The 27,874-nt window shown below is 36.7% G+C and overlaps 3 protein-coding genes, 1 long non-coding RNA gene and 2 pseudogenes across 22 annotated transcripts; 2 read left to right on the top strand and 4 right to left on the bottom strand.

Moving 5' to 3' along the window:
• On the bottom strand, positions 9,946 to 14,423 carry LOC104708880. 17 transcript variants are annotated; one of them, XR_754883.2, is made up of 13 exons: positions 14,324 to 14,422; positions 13,776 to 14,131; positions 13,575 to 13,679; positions 13,246 to 13,301; positions 12,991 to 13,140; positions 12,439 to 12,837; positions 12,041 to 12,144; positions 11,771 to 11,945; positions 11,431 to 11,486; positions 11,175 to 11,336; positions 10,770 to 10,829; positions 10,555 to 10,681; positions 9,946 to 10,448 (listed from the first exon to the last, which is right to left on the bottom strand). It is a non-coding gene; the product is annotated as an uncharacterized LOC104708880 (long non-coding RNA). The 17 variants fall into 17 exon arrangements; XR_754885.2 differs by having other exon boundaries at positions 11,237 to 11,336; XR_754880.2 differs by having other exon boundaries at positions 9,946 to 10,241; positions 10,367 to 10,448; positions 10,555 to 11,336.
• LOC104708881 lies at positions 15,341 to 18,654 on the top strand (annotated as a pseudogene).
• LOC104708879 lies at positions 19,915 to 21,805 on the bottom strand (annotated as a pseudogene).
• On the bottom strand, positions 24,874 to 25,704 carry LOC104708877. Its single transcript, XM_010425535.2, has one exon. The coding sequence runs from the start codon at positions 25,565 to 25,567 to the stop codon at positions 25,082 to 25,084; it is 486 nt and encodes a 161-aa protein (XP_010423837.1). The 5' UTR covers positions 25,568 to 25,704; the 3' UTR covers positions 24,874 to 25,081.
• Positions 26,080 to 27,867, top strand: LOC104708876. 3 transcript variants are annotated; one of them, XM_010425534.2, is made up of 5 exons: positions 26,080 to 26,365; positions 26,473 to 26,551; positions 26,664 to 26,751; positions 26,954 to 27,070; positions 27,663 to 27,867. In XM_010425534.2, exons 1-4 carry the CDS (start codon positions 26,090 to 26,092, stop codon positions 27,048 to 27,050), a joined length of 540 nt encoding a protein of 179 aa, XP_010423836.1. In that variant the 5' UTR covers positions 26,080 to 26,089; the 3' UTR covers positions 27,051 to 27,070; positions 27,663 to 27,867. The 3 variants fall into 3 exon arrangements, with proteins under 3 accessions (XP_010423836.1, XP_010423834.1, XP_010423835.1); XM_010425532.2 differs by having other exon boundaries at positions 26,954 to 27,074; XM_010425533.2 differs by lacking the exon at positions 27,663 to 27,867 and adding an exon at positions 27,359 to 27,448 and having other exon boundaries at positions 26,954 to 27,074.
• On the bottom strand, positions 27,348 to 27,873 carry LOC109125991 (the record flags this gene model as incomplete). Its single annotated transcript, XM_019228858.1, has 2 exons — positions 27,348 to 27,583; positions 27,696 to 27,873. Coding segments are annotated over 2 exons (414 nt in total), but the record flags the coding sequence as incomplete, so codon positions are not given.

Genomic DNA, 27,874 nt, shown 5'->3' with positions numbered 1-27,874 from the left:
AAACGATGGCCGGCGATTTTAAAGAAGAGCTCTTCGTTCATTGCTGCGTTTATTAGTCGTAGCATGTACGTTTTCCCTCTTTCTACCGCTAATTTGAAATTACCTTTGTTGATATATAATAAAAGAAAATATAATATTAGATCATAATTTTATAGTGAATTCAACTTGCTATATTAATCAAAACATATGTAAGTTTACTTCAAAATCGAATTTATAAATTTACCTTGAGACGGACAATTTGGAACGAGACCGGGATTACCGTTAATGACATGAGCATATCTGAGACATTAGGTGCTAAACCGGATTTTAATGCTTCGTTAACAACCATTTCGGTATCAGATTTCCACCACTCACCTATAATAAGAATTTCAAATTGTTAACCAATTTTTTTTAATGAAAACTAACGCTTAGTATCATAATTATCTGATTGTAATTAATTATTATAATAATACGCTTAATCATAAGGATCTGATTGTAATTAATTATAATACCTAGTACGATGACTTCTTCTCTGTGTGGTTTAGGGAACGGGTAAGGTAGACCCGGTTTAGGTAGAATCACGATGGCACCATGAACCGTAGTTCGGAGCCAGAAAACATGTGCATGCCACCAGAGCGTACCACTTTGCCCCGTGACCATACCGTGAAATTATACACGTAGCTGTGACCCGGTTTGATTGGACATTGAGTTATATAAGCCGGTCCGTCAGCCCAACCGGTTCTTAATTGTCTTATCCCGTGCCTTACAAAAACCAATATTTTAGGTCGATTTGGTGAGTTTCGAAAAAATAAGGGATGAAAGTTTTATATATGTATGTTTCTTAAAAAGTCAGGCATGCTCACCAATGGATAGAGACGTTATACTTGACGTTGTTAACGACGTTAACGAGAACTGTGTCGTCTTCATTAGCGTAAATTGTTGGTCCGGGGAATTTACCGTTAACGGTAACAATCTGCTTCGTCGAACAGAGCCGCGTTACTTGTTTGGTTACTACTAAGGAAAGAGTATCATATCATCTCATCCGTCTATGATTACTCAATTCTCATATATTACTCTAATATACATTAATTATATTATTTTATGTAATCTTTTTAATTATCTCATTTGATTATGGTTTGTGCTTATATATAAGTTGTATTATTCCATTTGATAATACACAACAACTAGATTTTACCCTGCGGTACACCGCGGAGCTATGTTTTATTTTAAAAAAGAAAAAAATAATTTGATTAGTAGATTAACTATATATATATAGATATATAAGTATATGACTAATGTTTTGCATATTTTAAATCTTTATCCCTTATATTTATACATTAATTAAAATTTAACTCATGTTCTAGCATTTGATTAATAATATTTAAAATTTATGCTAATGTTGCTATAACCCGTTTTGAAATAAACCCTGTTTTATGAGATTTTTAACATTTATAAGTCGAAAGATTCATAATATTTTAATTTTTATTAAGTTTAACATAGAAATAATCATTTTTTTTTGAAATGGTGTTAAAATATAAAAATGTATATTTATTTTATTTAATAATTTAGATAGAACTAATTAGTTTCTATAAATACATTTCGAATTTATTTATAACAATTAAACCGAAGTTTATGACATATGCTCCTCTAACCATTACTATGTATAACAATTAGTTTTTATAAAAAAATGAATTTAGTTAAATATTTAATGTCAGTGGCATTCCCTAGAAATAATACTGAACTTCAGGATTTATTTCATAATTATCTCCAAAAATGTATATATAAATAATAATAATACAATCATACTCTCTCCATTTACCGTTATCACTTGTACGTAGTATTAGATAATTACGTTTTAGTACTCTTTGTTTGATAAAATTCACACCAAGCTCCTACACGTTAAAACATTTAAAACGCAAAGGCCAGGCACTGTCTATAATCATCAGCTATTACTATGGCCAAATGACTTTTTTTTTTTTTGAAAATATGTGAATTTCATTAAACATAATGTTTGCTGAAGTTACAAAAGCGGGATACAAGCATCGTCCCTTGCTCAAAAAAATAAAAACAAGGAAGGAGCAGACAAAGTCATAATTTGAGTAGGAGCCTAGTCATATTGTAGCCAAATAAGGAGAAGGTCTTTGAAGTTTCGCCTTTTTTGCTTTGCCAAGATGGCGTCACGGATTTGCCGGTCAAGTCGTTTGAGCAGAAGAGGGCCTTCCATGGATATGTTATTGTGATAGCGGTTGTTGCGCTCTGACCAGATAGCATAAAGAGTTGCTTGGGCAGCTAATCGGCGCAGACTCCTTGGTGCAGTGTTGTCTTTCAGATCCAACCATGCTGAGAAGGCATCCCATGTGTGGAAGGAGAATGGCCTGTATCCTAGGCGACGGGTGACTGCAGACCACAGATCCTCACTGAGCTTACATCGCAGGAACAAGTGTTCTCGGGTCTCAGGGAGAAGCCCACATATGCAACAACTGGGATCAACTTGTAGTCCCCAGCGAATCAGGCGCGTCCTTATGGGGAGTCTGTCTTGATGCATCAGCCAAAACAGGAAAGCATGACGAGGGATTGCTCCCTTGAACCAAACCTGAGCAGTCCAAATAGGTGCGTTTGCACGTGGCCTCAAAACCTCCCAGGTCTTGGAGGTGGAGAAGTTCACCAATTCCTCTGTCCCAATCCGCCAAGAGTATGAGTCTGAGATCGCCGCAGGGAGAGGGGTGGTAATCGATGTGAGGTAGATATGGAGGGATTCTGCTTGCGGTGATCTGGCTGGTCTGAGGTTCCACCCTGTTTCATTGGTTGCAGAAGCGACTGATCCGTGTAAAGAAATACCAGTTTGGGCTGGTCCAGAGCCTCCCATGAAATCAATTAAAGGACCAAAAGGAGTCCAATGATCGTACCAAAAGTTTAGGTGACAGCCATTCCCCAAATGTGCTTTCATAAATTGAGAAGTGATATGTCGAAGCTTAAGCATAGATTTCAGGGTCCCGGAACTCTGCTTTTTGATGTCAAGCTTCCAAAAACATCCATCTTTTATTTTGTTGTTTTTCAGCCAGAGAGCCCATAGGGAGTCCCTTGCAGCCAACAACCGCCATGTAAGCTTGAGTATCAATGTTTTGTTCCAGTGGGAAAGGCATCTGAAACCTAGACCACCTTCAGCTTTGGGGAGACAAAGATCTCGCCATGCCATTTTTGCTATGCCTTTCTTGGTTACATCACCACTCCAGAGGAAATTGGCGCAGAGAGTTTCAATTTTCTTGATGCAGCCCTTTGGCAGAATAAAAGCTGACATCCAGAAATTTATTGTGCCATATATCACAGATGATATGAGTTGTTGTCTACCTGCATAGGATAAAGCACGCGACGACCAAGAGGAGAACCGGTTGGTTAAGTTCTGAAGGAGGGGTCTGTACTCTGCTAATCTTAGCTTCCGATGCATGAGAGGGAGGCCAAGATATCTTATTGGGAGTGAACCGATATTGAAGCCAAGAGAAGCCATCTGTGTGGCTTCAATTTGGGTCACTCCTGCTAAGAACAGTTCAGTTTTGGACAAATTCATAGTGAGGCCCGAGATGCGTGAGAACTCTTGAAGGACTGCCACTATATGGGATAGAGAATTTGTCTTGCCATCAAAGAACACCATGATGTCGTCTGCGAATGCCAAATGAGATACAAGGGGACACAAAGCAGAAGGATGAGGACCAATCTTGTTTGCGCTGAAGTGTTGCGTTAGTAGCTGAGAGAACACCTCCATCGCCAGAACGAATAGGTAAGGCGAGAGAGGATCACCTTGGCGCAGTCCTCTTGCTCCTCGAAAGTACCCGCATAATTCACCATTTATGCAGGCTGAAAAACTTGTTGTAGATATACATTGATCGATTAGGGAGATGAATCTTGCGGGGAACCCCATTGCTGTAAGAGTGTTGATTAGGAAACCCCAATGGACTGAATCAAAGGCCTTCATAAGGTCTATTTTTAGCATGCCTCTTGGAGATATGTTCTTTTGGTTGAACCCCTGGACCAGCTCAATTGCAAGCAGAACATTTTCAACCAGCAGTCTGCCCTGAATGAAAGCTGATTGGGAGTTTGAGATGAGATCAGGTAGAACCTTCTTCAAGCGATTGGCCAGTATCTTAGAGGCAATTTTGTAGAGGGTGTTACAGCAAGCAATAGGTCGGAACTGAGTAATCCTTTGTGCGTTCGGGATCTTAGGGACAAGAGTCAAAATTGTTGCATTCCATTGTTTAAGCATCTTCCCCGTGTTGAAGAATTCAAGAACAGCCTCAACCACTGAGTTCCCTACCGTGTCCCATTGTGACGTAAGGAATTCGACACAAAAGCCATCCGGGCCCAGAGCTTTGTTCTTCGGCAACGAGAAGACAACACTACGGATTTCCTCAGGTGTGACATGGGTCGAAAGAGTTTGTATAGCGGCTAGAGAGCATCTTTGAGGAAGCAAATCAGCAATTTCTGAGACAGAGGCAGTAGTGAGTTGTGTCTGGTTGCCTAGAAGGTTCTCGTAGAAATCCACCACTAGAGACTGGATACCTTGCTTTGAGTCTACTACCTGATCATTATTATCAAGGAGGAGGATAATTTCATTGAAGCCCTGTCTAGTAATAATGGAGCGATGGAAGAATCTTGAGTTTGTATCCCCATCCTCCAACCAACAGATGCGTGATTTCTGTCTCAGGAAGGATTCCTCAACTTTTGCAAGGAGGGACCAGGTTTTATGAGCCTTTTTCTCCTGGATGATCGATTCAGTGGAAGGTAGTCGCAGGAGTTCATTTTGGCAGTGAAGAAGTTGAAGGTACGCCTCTTGAGTCCTTTTCTCTATCCCTGAGTAGGTGGTCTTACTAAACTCCCTTATCACAGATTTAAGAGCTTTCAGCTTTTTGGCAATAACAAACATTTTGGTTCCATCGAAAGCTAATGCATCCCACCAAAGCTTGATGAGAGGGGCGAAATCAGGGTGCTGATTCAACATAACCAGGAATTTGAATGGCTTTTTCCGCTTTGGTGCATGACTGTCGAGGAATAAGCAGCAGGGGCTGTGATCTGAGAATGCAGGTTCCCCAAATACGGCTAAAGAGGAGGGAAATGCAGTGATCCATTCATCATTGACAAGAATCCTATCCAGCTTTTTGGCGATCAGCCCAACGGTATGTTTGTTTGTCCACGTGTAAGTGTTACCACAGTAGGGGAGATCCGCTAATGAGGAGATACTTAGACATTGTTCGAGGGCACGCATACCCGGAGTAGTGAGGTTTGCATCTTGCGAGGAGTGCTCATGTGGAAACAGCGTTTGATTGAAATCCCCTAGAACAGTCCAGGGAATAGCAGGGTTAGCAGTTGCAGTGTCAACGATCTCCTCCCATAGATCCTTCCTGGCAGAGGCACAAGTAGATGAGGCATAGACTATAGAGACAAGAATGTTGTGAGAGACAAAAGGCAGCTTAATCTGACAAGTGATCATCTGCATAGATTTGCGGATAACAGTAACTTGAACAGAAGGGTGCCAGACAATCCATATCCTCCCAAGTTCTGAGAACTCATAGTTATTTACAAAGGACCAGCCTGGAAGTACGCTAGTTACTATAGCTTGCGCGTTCAGGGGACTTACATGGGTTTCAAGAATCCCACCAAAAAGCGGCTGGTGTAGTTTCAGCCATTTCCGAATGCTTTTCCGCTTTACATGGTCATTAAGACCTCTTACATTCCAACAAAAAATATCCATAAATGGATATGGGGGTTAGAGGTTTATGGGACCTCCGGCCCTTGCCTTACGCAGCTTTTGCCTCTGCATCCGTTTGGACACAACCTTTAGAAAACGGTCCTCGTCCGGTTCAGGGTTGTCATCGTCCTCGGATAGGTTGTCAGAGCTGTCAGATTTGATTTGAGAGGGATCATCAGCAGTTTCATCGTCCTTCGGTGATAGATGAGAGAATAGGTTATCCCTCAAGTCAATGAAAAGTTTCCCTTCATCAAGCCACAAAGTACTACGCGCAAGTACTAAGACTTGTCTTTGATATGGGTTCTATTCTTGCAGTAAGGAAGCACTAAGAAAGTAAGAAGTAAAGTTTACCGGACCGTTGAACTACCTTGTACGAAAAGGTGGTCTTTTAATATGAAGTAAGAATCAGATGATGCCATAACAGAGCTTGATCTGTAGTTTAGTCTTGATCAGTTATAAACCACTGACATTGTTAATCTATTTAGATGCATAATAGTCTTGGAAATCCCTAATCATTCCTTAACCATTCTCTCTCTCAACATTTCTACTTTAATATTCCACTAATCTTTTCTTCAAATCTAAGCTTCACTTATTCCTCCACGTTATTAAACCTTGAAATAGAATAAAAACCAAAATCCATATATATATTAGACATACGCATTACAGAATCACTGAGGCCGAGAGGAGAAATTATAACACAGAAATAAATAAAAAATAAAAAACTTGAGCTTGAACACGGTGTGTATCTCCCGGAAAAAGGGCCATTTCATACCCGTACACACTCCGAATTGCTGCATGTACAAACAAGGAGTGCCAATTTAGACATATACCCTAAGTCATTTCAAATTTCATACCTATACTCACAAAATTGAGCCAATTTCACAGTCCACGTTAACGGATTTAAGTCAACCGTTAGAGATGCTGACTCAGAATCCACGTGTGTATTGACGTGCCATCGAAAATGTAAAACAACGTCGTTTTAATATGTTTTCTTCGCAAAAAATTGTGGAAATTCCACACGCCAGAAATTCGAACCCGGGATCTCTTATGTGTTTAGCGTAAGACTTAACCAGTTTATCCCACAACAATTCTCAAAAGAATCTTACAAACTTATTCATATAAACCTAAGGTAGCATCCATCGAAATCGAAAAAAATTGTGGAAATCCTCACTCCCGTGGGTCGAACCCGTGTCCTCATATACAAATAGCATAGGACTTAACCAGTTGATCTCACAACAATACTCGATTATATCACACAAATTTATTCTTATAAACCTAAACAATATCTAAGTCCCAATTAAATAAAATGTCATCGTTTTGAATTGGGGGAAAAATAAAAATCATGGGGTTCTTCTTCTTCTGTCAAATCGCGATTTGTGGTTTATTTGGGTTTTTTTTCCTTCTTCTTCTTTGTAATTGGGTTCGATAAACCTAAATAATATTCTTCTTCTTCTCTGATACAGAATTACAGTGATTGAGAATGGGTGAGCGATTTAGAGGATTTCCTAAGAAGTGTCAAAATAATTCTGAAAACGACGAAATAATTCTGAAATTAGATAACGTTTTTTTAATAGTTATCTATCTTATAATTCTATACTAGCCTGGAATGACCCACAAGAATTATTTGGCATAATAGTTATTTAGAATTACCTTATAATTCTATAGTTATTTTACAGCTTGATGCACTATCTCCCTTCAACCCTTTGATACACAATAGTTATTTAGTATCATATCATCTCATCTATGATTACTCAAATCCCATATATTACTCTAATATACATTAATTATATTATTCTATGTAATCTTTTTAATTATGTCATTTGATTATAGTTTGTGCTTATATATAAGTTGTACCAGGAATGTTAAGATTCGGGTTTGGAGAGTTTGGAAATAATGGGCTAAGAGGAAAAGAAGTTGATGTCGAAGAAGGTAACTCAGAAGGGAACCCGATTATGAGGACAAAGATGAGGGTGACGTCGATGGTGATGAGGCTTCGGTCGAAGTTCCCACGTTCGAAACAGAGAATATTATTGTAAAATAACATAGTCAGCCGATGTTGAGAAGATCGCAAGCACATATTGTGAGATCTAAATACTTGGAGGATTACGTTTTAATGGCTGAACTTGAAAGTGAACGAATGTTGTTAGCACTGAATGAAGAGCCGTGGGAATATAATGAAGCCAAACAATTAAGAGCATGGAGAGAAGCGTGTAATGAAGAAATTTTATCGATAGAAAAGAATAAAACATGGGACTTAGTTGATCTTCCTTCAGGGATTACACCAGTTAGATTAAAGTGGGTATTCAAACTGAAAAGGAACTCGGATGGGAACATCAACAAGCACAAAGCGAGGCTGGTGGCTAAAGGTTACGTACAGAGACACGATGTTGACGAAGTGTTTGCTCCGGTAGCACGAATAGAGACGGTTTGTTTCATTATTGCTTTAGCAGCATCTCACGGTTGGCAGGTGCATCATGTTGACGTTAAAACTGCGTTCTTTCACGGTGAGCTAAAGGAAGTTGTATACGTAACTCAACCATAAGGTTTTATAGTCGAGGGAGGTGAGGATAAAGTGTATAAGTTGAACAAAGCACTTTACAGGTTGAGACAAGCACCTAGTGCTTGGAATCACAAGCTAAACAAAATTTTGAAGGAACTAAAGTGTGTAAGGTTCTTGAAGGAATCATCGCTATATCGTAAACAAGAACAAAGTCACCTCCTTCTTGTAGCTGTTTATGTGGATGACCTATTGGTCACAAGTTCGAGTTTGAGTGCAATTCTTGACTTCAAGAGGGGAATGACTTCTAAGTTCGAAATGAGTGACTTGAGGAAGTTAACTTATTATCTCGGTATCGAAGTTGTTCAGTTTAATGGTGTTATTATGCTAAAACAAGATAGATATGCATAGAAAATTCTTGAGGAGACTGGAATGCGTAATTGCAATTCGGTTCATATGCCGATGGACTCGGTGTTAAAGTTATCTAAAGCACCAAGAGAAGAGTGTATTGATGAGAAGGAGTATAGAAGAAACATCAGGTGCCTTAGAAACTTACTTCATACACGACATGATCTCTCTTATTGTGTTGGTGTACTAAGTAGGTATATGCAGGAGCCGAAGGTGTCACATGGAGCAGCTTTGAAACATGTTCTTCAATACTTGCGTGGAACACTCTCTTCTGGTCTTGTGTTTACTCGTGTGGATAAGACTGGTCTGGTTGGCTATAGTGATAGTAGTCACAATGTGGACGAGGACGATGGTGAGAGTATGACTGGTCACATCTTCTATCTTGATGGGTGTCCAATCACTTGGTGCACACAGAAACAAGAGACAATGGCTTTATCCTCCTGCGAAGCAGAATTCATGGCAGCCACGGAGGCTGCAAAATAGGCGACTTGGTTACAAAACCTTCTTGGTGAAGCCACTGGAACGGCGTGTGAGAAGGTAACCCTTCTTGTTGATAACAGATTCGCAATTGCACTTACTAAGAACTGATCAGAGGTCAATTAAAACCTAATGTGCACTCAACCACGATCTAGTGGTGTCGTCGTAACACTTTAGGATCGAATCCACAGAGACCAAGCGATGCACTATGAAATTGTATAGATCGAATATAGCTAAGGCAATGAGAAAGTTTGTGCTTCAAGTAACTGATTAAAACAGAAAATAAATAAAGGTTTTGAAATCAAGGGAAGGTATTGGGCGTAGGGGATCAGTTAGGGGATTACAATCACAAATTTAGATGATATATTGGAATGCATTAAGAACCGTTTTTGAACTCAAATCACAATTATAAAGCTAACCTACTTCCGCACCATTAGCTAACTTTGCAAAGAAATAACTAGACCCTAAACTTCGGTTTGAATCTAGATAAACAAGCAAGCATTAAAGTTCAAGTTTGATTTGTTCACAAGGTGCCTCAACTTCAATTTCCGTTGGCTAAGGTCCACCTTGCTCACCTATGTTTCTTTCAAGTAACTCAACAACATTTTTGGTGTCACGATGAATTAAACCTAAGATATTAATCTAGGTGATCAGTCTAACTTAAGTATTAAGAACAACAATAGATGAAGAACAAATAGATTTATCCCAAATCTAACAACCTAAGGTTAGATAATCATAAACCCCCTTTTGAAACCCGAAACCCAATAGTAAAACTACTCAGACATGGAAGTAAAAGAACAGTCAATCAAAGATGAAGAAAACATGTTTGAATTGCAAAGAGAAATTAAAAGGGTTCAGAATTCTTCTCTAAAGGGTTAGAAAAGATAAGATATCTTTTCCCAAAGCTTACAAGTACTCAAAAGCTGCGTAGAATAAAAGTTCTTGTTCTAGAGGTCGAGCCTCGTGCTTAAATAATAAAATAAAACCCTAAAAGTCGGTTTAAAACATAAAAGGAAAAGTTGTTTCGGGTGCGGGACTGGTCAATCTCAAATGCGGATCAGCCGATCTCGGATGCTTTTCTGCATTTGCTCCATCTACTTGCTAGTCCGATCGGTCTTCGACCAACTTTAGCTTTAGATGCTTGTTTTCATCCCAAAACACTCGGTTTTCATATAAATAAGGAAATGGGGCGAATTTGAAATACTTGCTAATGAAAGAGGGCCAGGTTGTAAAGTGACAGTTTTGGTATAAGAAACTCCTCTTACCACTGTAACCCACAAAGCCTTGACGCCGAAGTTGATCAAAGAAATTCCAACATAAGACTGCATCACCTCTGAATATAACCACCTGGAATTAAAAAAAGACAGAGCAGAAGCAAACATGAACAGAGAGCAATCCGTATTCATCAACATGAACAGAGAGCACAACTTAAAGCAACTATAATCGGAGTAACCTTTGTAATGGTAGAGCCTAGATGACAATGAGTTTCAACAACCTTCAGCTCTTCGGGTTAGTGCCTTCCCCTCATCCAGAAACTAATGAAGCTTTTCATTATTTTGAGCTCGTGTTCCCAGTAGCACCTAAAAAAGGTTGTTATAGTTGATGGTTCTCTCAGGCTTTCAAAAGGTTGTTAAAATTGAGAAAGAGAGAGAAGGATGATAACATAACCTGATCGGAGGAGATACATGGTCGATGGTTCTCTCCGGCTTTCAATTTTGGTTATCCACTCTACAGTTTTAATTGAAGAAGTTAAAATAGGAAATTGAAGGATATTATTATATGAGGAGAATTGAATAGCATCTTCGTCCTTAAGGAGAACCGTCGTCCTTGCTTGGACCAGAGATGAATCGATGGGACTCTAGAAGTAAGCAACACATATGAGAATCATCAACGACGGAGTAAGAGAGAGAGATAAAATTGAGAAAGAGAGAAGGATGATAACATAAGCTGATCGGAGGAGATACACGGATGGTTCTCCAGGAAGACGAAGAACAAGTGTTAAGAGACTGTGTTGTTGTTGTTTTTAGTTGCTGACAAATTTGTGACCCTCGTATCGTATATATATAGAAGTACCTGATGATGATGATGATGATGATGATGATGATGATGCTATTTCTTCACCAGAGGAGACATACCTAGCAAAATTCCCTCTTCAACAGCTGCTTTAGTGGCATTCAAAGCATCTGTCACTCTGCCTTTCTTCGCACCAGCTTCAGCTTCACTTACTCCTCCAATCTACACACAATTAGCTCCAGAATTTATAACACGACAGTTACTAACCAGGCTGATATGATTATGAGAGTACAGAAACAATTAATAATGGACTAACCTTCAAACTGAAACACCTCCAGAGAGATTAGCCAACCGTTATTGCAGTTTCTCCCTCTGCAACATCAAACTGTTCAGATTATTTCACGGTTAGATTGAAATCAATCCACAAGTCAGCAGTTGATATGTATATATTTACAATGGGCAACAATACTCCTTCAGTCATTGGAATGGTTACAGATTTAACAGTGCCGCATACTTATTTCTAACTGTTTATCCCAATTTAAATTTGAAGGCACATGGTCATAATTTTTCTCTCCAAGTACAAACACGAAAGGAAATATCAAGGCGCCTCACATGCTCAATGAGCATGGAAGTTATGATAAAATTAATATACTTACAGCGGATTTGAAGTCAGGGTTTGACAAGTTTACTGTGAGGTTTCTCATCAACAGTTAACTATCTGCCTTCTTCTATAAATAGAGACATATGGAATTTAATGTGGTTACGTCTGGTGAAAACCCTCTTTCGTTGAGCTCAGAGAATGCACGTTCAAGCCTCTGGCAAAAGATCACACTGGTTACAAACCAAGACAAAGGTTTTCAGGAGCACAGCTCGAGCTAGGTTCGATAACTCCAGACTACACTTCTAAGCTAGAGAATGCATCAGACCTGTGCTATATATGACATGCTCGATCAAAGTGCTATTACCGGTTCTCCATCACCCCCACCAAACGATCGACTTCTACCACCTGGATGGAGATCCATGTATTGATCTGCGGAGATTGTAACAGACATCACAATGAGTATCCAAACTTTGAGGCAGAAAATGAATATTGAACATGTTTTACCAATTCTTTTGATGAACAATATATAAAATTTGTACTAATAGGAAACAATCTAAAGTGAGCAATGCTATATACGACAGCTTCTATTATGAAATGCATCTTCCAGTAATATAGCTTAAGGACGAATAGGGCTATATATGGTACACATTTCTAAACATGATACCCGATAAATGCTCATGCAAATAGTTCAGTCAAAGAATCAGCAGATCTATTTTTCCTTACCTATCCAAGACTGTCGATCCTGCAATGACAAGATTTGTTTTCATGGCAGTTTTGAAGCTGAGTTTTGATCCTTACCCTTGAGAGTTCTTGCAATTATTCATCATTTCCGCTCAAAACTACGGCATCTATTGTTGCACCACAGGCTCCGAAGTCAACTCCATCATTGAAATTAGAGAACCGGTCACTGATAGTTCATGGAAATGCAGGACGAAACACCTTAACCAAACAAGACGTTTAAATTCTGATTCCTATCACAGGTCCCTGATCGCTTCTGCGGACTCCATTCATTTGATCCCTAAACCACCAAAAATGTTCAAGTAGCTAAACCTCAAAGCCTTGACGCCGGATTTTGTGAATGTATTCCACCGTAAGTACTGCAGCATGTCTGAATAAATCTACCTGAAATAAACAAAACATACACACATATGTAGAGCTCCAGAGTCGTCATTTAAGAGACGGAACAAAAGCAAACATGGGACGCATGAACAGGGAGCAATTCATATTCATCTGCGTGCATCTAACACAACTTAAAGCAACCATAATCGGAGTTACCTTTGTAATGGTAGAGCCTAGATGGCAACGAACTCTCTGGGATGTCCTTGACCTAATCCATTGACACTTCTTGTTCTTGATACCGGGCATTGAGTTTTTGTTCCCAGAATACATATGGATGCACATGAAAAACGCTCACTCATAATCAAGCTGTGTTGAAAAATTACGTTATTAAAAACTAGAACATGATCCAAAAACATTGAAAATTTATCCATAGCAAAGGATCGACACACAGCACAAAATTGATCTGCTTACCAGCAATTCTTGAAGCTTCAACAACCAACATGTAAACTACATTGAGATGGATGCACCTGAAATATAAAACCAAAGAGAAAAAGTTCAGTCATAACCAAGCTGTGTTGAATAATTTAAGACGTATAAAAACCGAGAACAAGGTAGTCAGCCATAATAATTTCCCTTTTTTGCAATCACAGCCGTTCTCTTGTTTCCTTTTTTCCATTTTTTCGGTTTTGACATAATTATGGTTTGGTTTAGCAAAAACATCTTGGCTGCCATTAATAAAAGTTTACCAGTGTTTGCATACATAAATGTAAAAGAAATTCATTTGATAGGAGAAAGCAGACCTGGAAGTTAGGCTTTTGACTGATGAATGTGCCTGAGACTCGTTAAGTAACGTCTTCAAGCTAGGCCATTTAAAAAAAAAAAAAACCTCAAAGTCCCATCATGTACTGCATCAAACAAAATACATAAGATCCAGTAAAGTTTCTTTCTGTGTCATTTAAAGAAAAAAGAAAAGAGACGATTGCATCTAAGAGTCTTTTTACCTCTGCATCAGCAGGGAGCACACAGATTAAACGCAAGAGCCAAACCAGTTTCTTCCTAATTGTTTCAACTACTAATTCCTCCCCCAACTTAAATCTGATCAGCAAGACCCCATTGAGGGCATCGACACTTGGCCACGGGTTCATCACCTGTGCCTACCATCAGCAAAAATGTTTTCCCAAGCTCCATACCCAAATAGCAAGATATGAACAACACAAGGACAATAATCACACAAATCAGTGTCTTCCTAATCGTTTCAAAAGCTACACATTCCTCCCAAACACAAATCCGAAGAAGTACAAGTAATGAAGGAACCTGAGCTAAAGGCATGAAACAATACGGAGGCGTGTGGTGTCGCCTGCAAGCAGATTGAAACAATTGATCGATAAAAAGGTTCATCAGATTTATACAAAGCGAAGTCTGAAACGCGATAGAATCGGAGAGTGAGGGAAACAGAGGAGACTTACGCGAGAGAGAGAGAGAGAGAGAGAGAGAGAGAAAGAGAGAGAGAGAGAGAGAGAGAGAGAGAGAGAGAGAGAGGAAATCGAACCCCGAAGAAGAAGATGAAGGAGAACCAGGCGAGAACGGCGGAGACGGCGATGTTCGATAATTGGGATCCGTAGAGTGAGAGTGAGAGAGATTCTAGAAGAAGAAATATTTTTAGGATTTTCTATTTTTTTTTTTCCGTTTCCAAAAAAAAAAAAATCTGTATAAAATTCTGAATGTATTTACAGTCCAGGATTCGAACCCAAGTCTTTCACCATTGTTTAAAGTAAGTGTAAACTACTAAGCCAGGCGTCTCATTCGTTGATTTTATAACACTTTGCATTTATATATAATAAATTACAAGGAACGGATCCTTCGAGAAAAACCAAAAAATTAGTCTATCGCAATTGACAGGATTCGAACACCTCACCTCTACTCCGCAACTGAAAAAATTTGGGATTTTCTATTTTGTTTTTTTTCCGTTTCTGAGAGATATTTATTTATTTTCTCAAGTAAAAAAGAAATAATAGTGTATATTTATTATTATTTATAGCAATGACTAGAAAACTTGTTTATTGATCGGATAATGTCATTTGTCATTAAAACTTGTTTATTTTTTGATTTTCTCAAGTAATAGAATAAGAGTAATAAATTAATAATAGTGAGTGTATTTATTTTTATTTATAACAATGATTAGAAATACGAAGAAATTAGGAATAGGAAAAAAAAGATCAAAAAAAGGAAAATTTCTTTTTGTCCCCAATTGCAGTTGGTCCAACCAAAACCGAAACTCAAATCGAGTCGAAACGAACTTTTAGAAGCTATTACAGTATGCCTTTTAGTATCTGGGTTGTATGTATGTAAATGTTGTTGCTTTGGGTTAGTTTTCCCCTAAACCGAGTCGGTTTAGCATCAAGTCCATGCATCTTTCTCCAATCAGAAAAGGAAAGGTGTACTTAATTGAAAAAAAAAATACCTATTTTAAAATATTATTACAAGAACAAGCTCTATCAACTCTTTTTTGGGGAAAAAAAAAAGACATTCGAACGAGGGTCTTTAAAGGAAATCCCATTTGCACACCCACAAAAAAAAAAAAAAAGGAAAAAAAAAAACATTTGCACACAGCAAAACAAAAAGAAAAAAATTCCTTGACGAATCTTCGCGACGAGAGCGCCATGAGACACGGAGGCAGTCACCGGAATCCTCCGAGATCAAATTCAAAACCTCGTTCCCCGGAGAAATCAGAGGTGAATTTTTCTGAGCCTGATGGTGTGAATTACTTGGCTGATGAGTTAAGTAGCTTGAAGCCGAAACAAAATTCGGAGGGGAAGGGAGACGAAATCGCTGCTGGTGATGATGATGATGATGGTAAAACGAATGAAGATATTGTGCTGACTATTCTGAATGATTTGCAATCTAGCGTCTGTGAGCCAGAGCTAACGGAGGAGCAACAGAAGTTAAATGATGATTCGCAGGACGATGAGGTAAACGAGATTCTTACTCCAAATAGTGTATCGATAGAATTTGCTATTTAGGTTTAATTTGGGGTTAGAACTTGCTAATTTGGTTTAAGTTGGGGTTAGAACTTGCTAATTTGGTTTAAATTGGGGGTTAAAACTTGCTATTTAGGTTTAGATTGAGGTTATAACTTGCTAATTTGGTTAGAATTGGGGTTAGAACTTGCTAATTTGGTTTAAATTGGGGGTTAAAACTTGCTATTTAGGTTTAGATTGAGGTTATAACTTGCTAATTTGGTTAGAATTGGGGTTAGAACTTGCTAATTTGGTTTAAATTGGGGGTTAAAACTTGCTATTTAGGTTTAAATTGAGGCTAGAACTTGCTATTTTGGTTAGAATTTCCAATAGATTTTCTTGTTTTCTTTTGTATTGTTCTGGTTCTCTTCCCATCAAATTCATCATCATAGTAATGTTGTTGTTTAGATTTTCATTTTGGACCTAGCAATCTCTGATGGTTTTGTTAAAATTTCCATATGTAATCTGATGATGGCTTTTAAGATACCAATTCATAGTGGCGCTTGTTTATGGTATTTATATATATATATATATATATATATGCATTTCCTCCTTGTTACCAAATTTAGTTTCTCTGTTTAGGTACCACAAAGGCTGACCTAACTGGTTGTCATAAAACTCCTGCCTGTTGCAGCTTCTGGCACTGAGGTCCATTTATGATGAGAACATGTTCATCTTTGATCGTCATAAAGATATGCGATACTTTCAGGTCAAGAAATAATCTTTCTATACTTACAGGATTCATTATCCATATTGTGACATAACAATTGTGTTCTAATTAATAGTCTACTGATTTTTGCAGCTTCATGTAAGCGTTGATGCTACTAGTGAATATACAGTCTCTGCGATTCTTAACTTGAACGCTGATCCAAGCCAGGACTCTCAGGAGGATTACTTATACTCTTTCAAGGCCCAGCACCTTCCGCCCATTGTCTTGTCGTGTTTACTACCAAAGACCTATCCGAGCCACTTACCGCCTTATTTCTCACTTAGTGTTCAGTGGATGAACCCTGATACGGTTACACGTCTCTGCTCCATGCTGGACTCGATATGGATGAAACAGCCTAGGCAAGAAGTCCTTTACCAATGGACGGATTGGCTACAGAACTCGTCACTTTCTCATATTGGCTTTGGTAACGAGATTGTTCTTGGTCCTTATGGTGCTGCTGTTACATGTTCCAGAGATAAGCGTGCTGTTTCTGGAAGTTGTTCCCTTATTCAGATATTCCTTATATCAAGAGTTATGACGAAGGAAAACGCCGTGATAGCTTCCTCCGGGACTTGCACGAGTGCTCTATATGTTTCTCTGAATATCCAGGTAAAAAATAAAAAATAAAACTTGTTCTTCGTCGTATCTGTCTACTTTTAGTACTGTTACTGTGGGTTGGTTTGAATTCAAAGCTGTATTTCTTTCCACCCTCTCCACAGGTGTTCACTTTGTTAAGTTACCGTGCCAGCATTTCTTTTGTTTGACATGTATGAAGACCTATACAACGGTCTTTATACACACAGCTTACAGACTTCAGTGTCCGGACTCGGATTGTCGAGAGATTTTCCCTCCAGGTATATTGAAGAGTGTGTTCAGCGATGAAGCGTATGAAAGCTGGGAAACGCTTATGATACAGAAAACACTGGAATCCATGACTGGGATTGCTTACTGTCCTAGATGTGGAACCCAGTGCATAGAGGACGAGCAGCAGCTTGCTTTATGCTCCAAGTGCTACTTCAGTTTCTGTACGCTTTGCAACGGGATGAGACACGTGGGTGTTGCTTGCATGAGCCCGGAACTTAAGCTTCAAATCTTGCAGGTATCATTATTGTGCCTTTGATCGGTCCCGACATTTCTCTTTGTTTATACCCCCCAGAGAACCTTAAACCAGAGACTCTTTCGTACATGTTAATCTATTCAGGAGCGTCAGGGTTCTTCTCTTCTCGGAGTGGAACAAAGGCGGAAAGAGAAAGAAATGATCAACGAGATTATGAGTGTGAAGGTGATCACGGAAAGCGCTAAACAATGCCCGTCTTGCAATATAGCCATCTCTAAAACCGGAGGTTGTAACAAAATGCACTGCAATAACTGTGGCCACTACTTTTGTTACCGTTGCAACGAATCTATCATCAATGGTTATGCACATTACAGGTCAGTGATTGTTACATAATAGAATAGATACACCTGTATACATAACATCTTGCCATCTTGGAGCTAAATAAACCCTGTCTTTTTGGGAAAAGCGAGGGAACACGTGAACTGTTTCCACAAGAGGCGATCCAAGAATGGAATGAGAGGATGAATGAGAGACAAGTCATTGGACAAGATCAAGCTCGACTGTATCCACAACGCGGTCAGTTTCCACAGCGCGGCCACGTATGTCCTAATTGCCGCCAGTTCAATGCAAAGGTACGTATTCCAAGCCAATGAATTATGGGTCTTGGTGGGTTCATTCATTAGATGATTCTTGTGATTTGTGTAGGTGGGACACTAACCATATATATATTGTATATGAATTTTTTTTTGCCAAACAGCAAGTTACACAGTGAACTTAACTGAATCACAGCGGCATCAAGGCGAGTTACACGGTGATATTATGGAGACGGAAAGCTGATAATTAGTTCAGAGCAGTTCTCAAATTGGAACCCAATCCTATAAAGAATTGGTGGACAGGGAAATGGGTTCTCGTACTCACTTGTTAAGTTTCAGAGAGTGCACTAAGAACTTGATTTATATACTTGGTACATCACGTCAGTTAAGTACAAGGACCGTATACAATTATAAGATGTGTATACGATATTAACGGGGTTTACTGAATCATGGATTTGTAAATTCATATATATATATACTAGGGTACTAACCCGCGGAAAACCGCGGACTAAACTTTTTTTTGATAAATTTTTTTAATAATTTATTTTGTTATTATGTTATTTATAAAGGTTTGTAATTAAAAATTCAGTTTGTTTATATTAATTTTTTTGTATTTTAAAAATGTTTATTGAAAACCTGTCAATAAAACATTTGCATGCAATGAATAAAATTGTTTAAACTTTTGTCAATTAAACAAAATATTTGCTATAGTTGTGAAGTAAGTAAAAATATATAACTAACATGTAAAAAGAGCAACTAAATATAGCTAGTGAAAGTTCTGAAAAACTTTTTAAAAAAACATGAATATTGTTTTTTTCTGTAACTTCCCTTACTTGTCTGTAATAGTACCTTCAAGCATTAAATATATTCAAATCTCATCTTAGTTTTATTTTCCAAAAAAACGGTGGCTAAAAGAAATATATATAAATTTTAAATAGATAAGATACTATATCTATATCTTTTATTTTTTATTTATTAATTTTTAAAATCTAAGCCGTTAAATGGAACTGTTATATATTTTATTACATTTTCTTTTTAATAAAAATTTTAATCCGTGCTGGAAAAGTTTTTTGATAAAATTTGTAGTTATATAGATTTTATTCGATTAGATTTTTAAAATCTTAGCTGTTAATTTTTTTTAAAGTACAATTAGTTTTAATGTAATAGATTTTATTTTTACTTTTCTACAATTTATTTTTATTTTATGTGTCCCCAATTTTCGTTTTTTAATTAATTATATGTATTTAATTAATTAATTAATCTTAATTAAGTTTTTCTAATGGCAATTGAATGTAATTTTTTACACATTTTAAGGTTAGTTTCATATTTGTACTTCTCAATTAATATAGTAGGATATATATATTTTATTAATTTTGAATTTGAAATAACATGTTTTACTCACAAATTTGAATCTTTTTGTTTTTCACTTCCAAGTCTTGCGTTTTGTAGTTTGCTGTTTCTATATGTTTTGTAGTTGACAGTGATGGTGAATTAAGAAGAAACTGCCGAGCTTTAATTTCCCTCAAGGAACATGAGTTTGGGCTCTGATGAAACAATCCGTTTCTATATATGTGTGTTTTAATTTGTAAACGTGTAATAAAGGAGTGTAGTGTTCTCTCGTATACGGTAGCTAGCTTAAGGCCTTAAGCCAAAAATAGTAAAATAGAGTAGAGTTTATCTATTAGTAATCTAATAAAAAATAAGCCTCATCAATGGTCGAATCTAATATTAAGACTCATTAAAAACATAATGATGCAAATATTTTTAGCAATTGCTTAGTTTGAGCACAATGGAGACATTATTGTTGTGAGAAATCGTTTCAACCATCTGAAGCATCTCTTCGAACCATTGTGCATCATTAAAGTAACTACTTCCCAACCATATAACCATCCTCTCAAGTGTCTTTGCGTTTCTCACCACCAATTCAATGAACGAAGCCAAGAGTTTCGACATTGCATTATTACAACCCAACATCTTATAGATCTCCTTTGATGTAGGAAACACCTCACATGTTGATCTCCAACAGTGCTGATCCGGAATTAAGCCTTTTAAACGATGCATATCCTATAGAGCACAAAACATATAGTTATCCCAAAGCAAACTAACATCAATGGTTTGATAATTAAAAAAAAAAAAAATCCTATATCCCAAGAAAAGTGGAAGACATGGTTCAGGAATATTCCTAGTCAATTATTAGTTTTTGCATGGAAAGAAAAGAGGTTTGTGGTATAGAGATATACCATTATGTCGTGGCTGTGCATTGTGTGTACGTAATGTTAGCTTCTTTAATCCAGGTGAATTCTGTAGTAACCTTGATATACCAGGGATAATGGATCGAACAAACTCCGTTTTAACAATCAAAGTTTGGACCTTGAGCGTTGGGAAAGGAACACCATGGAGCTGGGCGAGAGACAGAATCTAACAAAACGAGATGAAATATGATAGGTCATACTAATGAAAATTATTTGTTAGAAACCACATTAACCACTTAACAAGATCATGTTCAAGGCTTTAATAATACAACTATACAAGTACGTACGTTTAATTTAATATATATATATATATATATATATATATATATATATACAATGTGCACTTGGATGTAAACACTCTCAAACAAAGAAAACCTTAACCATCAAAACAAACATTAATCGTGCAACCAACTAAGCGAATTATGCATGCATGGCCATGGTAACTTTTAGGGCTAGCTTTAGAGTATGTAAGAATTGAAACATACCTGAAGAAGGGTTTCCCCAAGAGTAAGCCTCTCTACGTTGTGTGATTTTGCTAGCATCTCCAGCGCCATGGTTTGATAAAAATCAGCCTTCGAGGGAAACAGTGAGAGACAGACAATGTTAAGGTCAGCTTCGGTCAAAGAGGAGACATCCACTAAAGTAGATGGTGACACCGAGTATCTCAATCTCAAACGATGGATGTGTGGCGCTATAATCACAACTGGCCCTGAAGTCAGACACTCCCGATCTATATCCAATATCCTCAAACTCGGTGATTTACTCAGATCAAGACGCTCAAGTAATGTGCAATTGTCCAGTGTCAAGCTTTCGAGGATTGGACAGCCAGAGAGAATATTATCAATGGATTCATCTGAAAGTCTACAAGCAAGCAGCGACAAGTTCCTTAGGGATTTCCAAGACACTATGCAACCGGGAATCATATCACAAAAGTCCACTACCACGGTGAGTTGCTTTAGAGAGGAACTTAGATAGAAGATATCCGGAAAACTGTAAGTCTTGGAGTATGTAAAATCTACAATGGACACAGACAGCTTCTGCACATTGCGGGAGAGAACGAACTCGATCCAGTTATTAACTTTGGCTGCATTGTAACCAGCCCTCATAATAAGATCGCAACTAGTGATATTGGGAGCCTTGTAGGAAGTTAGGGTTTGGTTTATCGCTCCATCCTTGAGTCTAAACTCATGGATGTAGAGAGAAGGTGTCTCGCACCATACATGCCTCCACCGTCTGGATAAGACGCAAGTTCTCATGGCCAAATCGGTGGGAATAAAGGAGAGAATATGTTGAAGGATGTCATCTGGCATAGAGTTGATGAAATCTGCACCGTGTTGGATTCTGCAGTGGCTATGGTTTTTACCACGTTTTCGGCACCCCCGTCTCCCTCGCCTGTTCGCCATGATAAAGCAAGACGTTTTAGGTTTTCTTTTGCTTGCACAACACGTATACGTGTTGGTGTTGTGTGATTAAGAAATTAAACAAACAAAGTAAAATTGCTCTCCGAATAAGAAGAAGTTGTAAACGATTCTCTAAAAACTTGTTTATTGATCGGATAATGTCATTTTTTTTTTGGTAGTGGATCTGATAATGTCATTGTCCTAATTAAGGTCTACACTATTTATATTGATTAATGATCTTAACGTATTTCTAACTTAATATGGAAAACTAACAAATCGGAGGGAATAAAGGAGAGATTTTTGTATCCAGAAAATAAAAGGGATCTTGTATATGTAATATGGAAAATAGTATATATACTCATTCGTATAAGCGTTTTACATGATAAATTGCTAGTAAAAGACTCTCAATTTAGGATAATATCACAAGAGTAATAGTACTTTTGTTTTTCCAAAAAAGAACAAAGTTGAGGGGACGGATTATTTATGAGTTATTAAACAGGATCCGCAATGGAACATTAATGTAAACCATTTAACCAAACTTCTCATTCAAAAATAGTACAACAATAATTATACATATATAAAATTATATATTATACTTTAAAATCCCCTTTATAATAAAACGAAAGTACACAACATTGTTTTATAGACTATATAATTCAAATAAGTTGGTTAAAAATAGGTTATACATTAATTAATAGATTAATTGGTTATAAATAGGTTATACCAAAAATCTTAAAGAAAATATTCTAAAAAATCACATCATCTAACTTACCATATTAATTTCCTTTATGAAATTATTCATCAAATAAAATCTTTTGATATCTAACTTAACATATTAATTTGTTAATTATCATTATACTTCACCTCTCATTTTTATATATGAGTTTATTTTGTAAAACAAATAAATTATCATATTATTTATTATAATTAAAAATAGTTTTATTTTCGGATATACCATAAGTTGAATTTTTAAAAACATATAAATTGTTCAATATATAGAATATTCAAACTTTAGTAATATTATTCTTTAAAAATAATATATATTGAATTATAAATTTTACTGAGTAGCGGGTCAAAATTTGAATATTCAAATTCAATTTCATATTTTTTTGTTGAATTTTATAATTTTATATTATATAATAAACTTTAAATAATGTATTTTGAAATATTTTTAATATATTAAAACTTGATATAAAAGTTAGAAACTATAAACACTCTAAATTGATTTGTTATAACAATGTCAATAATATGTCACTATAATATGAAAGAATTTCAAGAAACCATGTATATTAAAACAAAAAGTATAACAATATATTAAATTACTCATAATATAATAACTCGCTTTTTAAAAACCAAATTTACAAAATTATGTCTTATAATGACATTCAAGTCATGATGTAGAATATACATTGTTGAAATAACTTCATATATATAACATAATACAACATATTAAAATTTTATTTTAAAATACAAAATATACAAATTTTGTATAAAAGAAAATTTAACTAGTGTTATAGCACGGATACTTATCTAGAATCATTAACAATATAAAACTTACAAAATATGTGTTTTTTTTCAAGTCATCATATTTAGCATATGATTTTATTGCATAATGTTTTATCTAAAAAAACAATCATATAAGTTATATTTTATATAAAAGTTACAATATAAATAAAATGAATTTTAACCCGTGCTCTAGCACGAGTCTTTATTCTAGTTATCGTAAATTAACAAAGAATAAAGGATTGAATAATAATAAGACCGACATATTGTCTTGTTGATGAGTCTTGCAGCTTAAGCGTCAGAATTAAAGCATGTCTTGTTTGGTGTATGCCAAATTTTAGATATTTATTGTTTTAAATCTCTTTATTGTTTCATTATATCCAAGAATTGTTTTTGCTTACTATCTCTGCTTCATCCGACAATTTATCCGGAAATTAGTAATCGGGAGTTTGAATTAATATTTCTTACGTTAGCAAGTGACATATGGTTGTTCCACGTCTTGCTTGATAAAATTAACAACTTTATTTATTAACTCAATCGGTAAAATGAACGAAATATATTGAGGTTTGGATAGTCTACTACACGTATAAATATTGTAGAGGAAATATCGTGATTCGTGACACAAGAAAAAGTGGACTGTATTGTATTATCATTTTTTGTGGTCGTGATTATGTGTGGTTCACTAAGTCCCCACTAATGATAGCAGGCGTGATCTGAATTTTTGATAACTCCTTCGTTTTTAAATCCTAATATTGTTCGTTCCACTAAACTATTTATCATGCGACCATCATCACTAATATAATTTATATAGATTGCGTACGCTATATTTTGTAATGCGGTTTGGTGTTGATTTATTGACTCCTCCAATTCTACACATGTCGATGCCAAATTGCCAACTAGTATTATTGATGAGAAACAATTTTTTTTGAATATCTTACCTTATTATCTACAGAGACATTACAAGACTTCCCTTGAGGGACTTGATGAATTTTTAAATAAAGATGCCATTCTTTTATGTTCGTAATAGTATCCGATATTAGAAAAACCAAAACTGATACAAATGGTTTTACGAGTTTATCTATTTTCACGTCAAGATTTGAAATTATATTATTAATATAATAATATGTATATATTCTTGACACTCGTATGTATGTATATGATCATCACTCTATTAATTCTTAAAATCATTGAAAAAGTGTTAAAACAAGATCTGGTTCTGGCTAATATATGATTCTCTTCCTTTACAAGTGTTGACCAACTTTAGTAAATCCATGGGCATCCGATGCTGGTATTCCCCGCCTACTAGTTTCAAGTTACCAGAGACAAAAGTTTATAGGTGTTCTTGTTTTTCGTTTACTAAACTGATAACATTTGGAAAAATCATATCAATATGAAAGCAACCACGATGTCACAAGGTAATTAGCTTCTTCCGTAATTTACTATTAGAAAAATTGTAAACATTTAGTAGCCAAAATATAAAATTTTAACATTTAACTTAAAACTACCGGTGAATTTTTGTATTTACCAAAATCATGAACTATATATTAAAAAGAGAGGGGAAAAAACAATTACTCATGCAGAATCATCTAAATATATATTAAACTACAAATAACTTAATAGAAAAACCATGAAAATTCTGTATATTACAAGTTTAAATACAAACAAAATCAACAAAAAAGGAAGAATTCAACAAATAACTCTTAAAAAAACAAAAAACAAATAATAATAAGTTTGATACAAAAAAAAAGAAAGAAAGATTAATTAACTTATAACAACTTAGTTTGGATCAACAACATCTACGGTGGCAGCACAAGACAATAACCTTCGAAAAAACCTGAACATAATAGAACAAGCTTGTTCTTGTCGCTTCTTCCTTCTAACTCTCCTCTTCTCGCCACGACGCCGCTTTCTACTCTCGACGTTGATGTCACTTTCCTCCTCACTCTTACGTCGAAACGACGCTGTTTCCTTAACTCTCCCTAGACACGACGTGTGTGTCGACGCCGACGTCACGGCCTTCTCCGATTTGCTCTCATCGTCTTCCCTTGAGAAAGTGTAGCTCCGGAGATACATCTGTCGGCAAGATATGCTATCCACTACACGCGCTTCCGGAACGCCACCTCCACGACGGACGGAGCGAACGAACTCGGCGTCCGACTCGGGCCACTTATATAGATTTACGTAGGAGGCACGCACGGGACGAACAGGCACGCGCGGGTCATGTGCATCGTTTATGCAACTGGAGATACACACCGAGTTCATGCTCAAGTTTTTTTTTTTTTTTGTGTTATATTTTTTTCTCCTCTCGGCCTCGGTGATTCTGTAATGCGTATGTCTAATATATATATGGATTTTGGTTTCTATTGTATTTTAAGGTTTACTAACGTGGAGGAATAAGTAAAGCTTAGATTTGAAGAAAAGATTAGTGGGATATTAAAGTAGAAATGTTGAGAGAGAGAATGATTACGGAAGGGAGTTGTTATTAATTTATTAATAACATTATAGTCCTTTAATTGGATAATCCAATTGAATTTTTCCATCAATACTTTTAACTACAATATCAGTTTGCGATTGAACCGGATAAAGAACCGGATGATGCAATAACACACATCTTTATAATTTACGATTAAACCGGATATAGAAAGGTTTTGCGTTTGAACCGGGTACATTCACAATTTCCGATTGAATCGGGTAAAGAAAGGTTTGCGTCTAAACCGGAAGCATCTTTCTTATCTTAAAGAACATTTATTGATTTTTCTAGTTTGCGCCCAAAAAAAAAAAAAAATGTTTACTTCTCTTGCGTTATCGACGGCACCATTGAGCACGACGATTGTCTCTGCTGCTACGAGGCGGTCACAAGTTTCACAGCCTAAATCCAAGAAATCCAAGCCGGAGAATAAGCGGCCAACGACGACGTCAACGAGCGGTTTCTCCTCCGGCAGAACAACGAAGGAATTGACTTGGAAATGCGTAGAAGGCTGTGGAGCTTGCTGTAAGCTTGCAAAGGACTTCGCTTTCGCCACCCCTGACGAAATCTTCGATGACCCTGATGATGTCGAGGTTAATTTTGTTTTTTCCACCCACCACTTGTTCGACGAAATTACTCTGTCAGTTGTTAAATTGTTAATTGTATCAATGTTTTTGACGTTTTTTTATGCTTAATTCAGCTGTATCGAAGCATGATCGGAGATGATGGATGGTGCATAAACTACAACAAAGCTACACGCAAATGCTCCATTTATTCTGGTACATATATTTATTTAGCTTATCACTCTGATGCATTTGTTTATCAACTGAAACTTTATATGCTGTGAACATTTGTAACCAAAATCTCGTTATCTTCCTTTCCTGAGTTCAGATCGTCCATACTTTTGTCGGGTTGGGCCGGAGGTTTTCAAGTCACTCTACGGGATTGAAGAAAAAAAATTCAACAAGGAAGCTATCAGGTAACATCAGTGATTCTCTTTGGTTGTATAATTCTCTTTCACAAGCTCTTACACTGAGAGTGTTGAAGTCAAGATCAAATGTGTATTTATCTCTTATTTAGGGGATTCAGCTAATTATCAACTTGCTTACATAACTTGATGATCCTACAACTCATTTTCTGTCCCGGAATAGAACAATTTTAATGTCTTTTTTATGCTGCAGCTGTTGCATTGACACCATTAAGACGATTCATGGTTCTGATTCCAAAGAATTGGATAACTTCAACCGTGCTATCAGAAGTAGTCCGAACTCGAGTTAGATAGTCTGATGAATTCCAAGGCAGGTACTGATTCAGTTCTTTTATTGGTAACACATACCTTAAAGTTTCATATGCATCAGTGGCTTAGAATGTGTACTATAGCTTTCTCTTTTTGTGATTATTCTGTCTGATTTCAAAAATGTGGGGCAAAGAAGCAAATACCAAAAACCAGATGGCCAAAAATACCAAGATTTCCTACTGTCAATCCTCTTTCCTAATAGAAGCTGCAAAACTTATGAAACACCAAAAAGTCTCTGTTCAGATAATTGTTTGTGGACGAACCTGCTCAATACCATATCATATCACAGGTTCAAGTCCAAGTTCATCTTCAGGTTCATCACTTTCCTCAAATAGTTGCATAAACCGAGCTTGATCTCGCTGCTTCTTCATCCTTTGAGCATGCTTGAACGTAAAAACGCCTCCAACCACAACCAGAGTTGCACACAATACCCCTGCTACAATCGCTATCGTGACTGTTATCCCGTTGTTTCCTTCCTCTTGGGGACTAGAACCCGTCGTTGCTTTAGAAGATACTGTACACATCATTGCATTCAGTTCATATATGTAAAATTACTTGTGATCAATCATATCTGTTCGTTTATTTTTTGACAGGAAACATAAATGCGGAAATTAGTTTTCACTAACCGGAGTCGACCTGGGCGCAACCGTGGCAGACAAAAGTAGCATTAATCTCCTTTTCTTTAAAATGCATATAGATTTGGCTGGCAGAGAAATCAGAGGGACAAAGTTCCCATTCATCGAACTCTTTGTCTGAAACAAGGCTGCCTTGCTCGTAGACTCCGCATCGCTTACACTTTTCGCCA

The sequence above is a fragment of the Camelina sativa genome, chromosome 8 (genome assembly GCF_000633955.1).
Source record: "Camelina sativa cultivar DH55 chromosome 8, Cs, whole genome shotgun sequence".
Lineage (NCBI taxonomy): Eukaryota > Viridiplantae > Streptophyta > Magnoliopsida > Brassicales > Brassicaceae > Camelina > Camelina sativa.
This window is presented reverse-complemented; position numbering and strand designations above follow the sequence as displayed.

Coding starts and splice junctions, on each gene's coding strand:
- LOC104708877 (XM_010425535.2), bottom strand. CDS start 25,567: ATGAACTCGGTGTGTATCTCCAGTTGCATAAACGATGCACATGACCCG.
- LOC104708876 (XM_010425534.2), top strand. CDS start 26,090: ATGTTTACTTCTCTTGCGTTATCGACGGCACCATTGAGCACGACGATT. Junction 26,366..26,472: donor ATGACCCTGATGATGTCGAG/GTTAATTTTGTT, acceptor TGCTTAATTCAG/CTGTATCGAAGCATGATCGG. Junction 26,752..26,953: donor TTCAACAAGGAAGCTATCAG/GTAACATCAGTG, acceptor TTTATGCTGCAG/CTGTTGCATTGACACCATTA.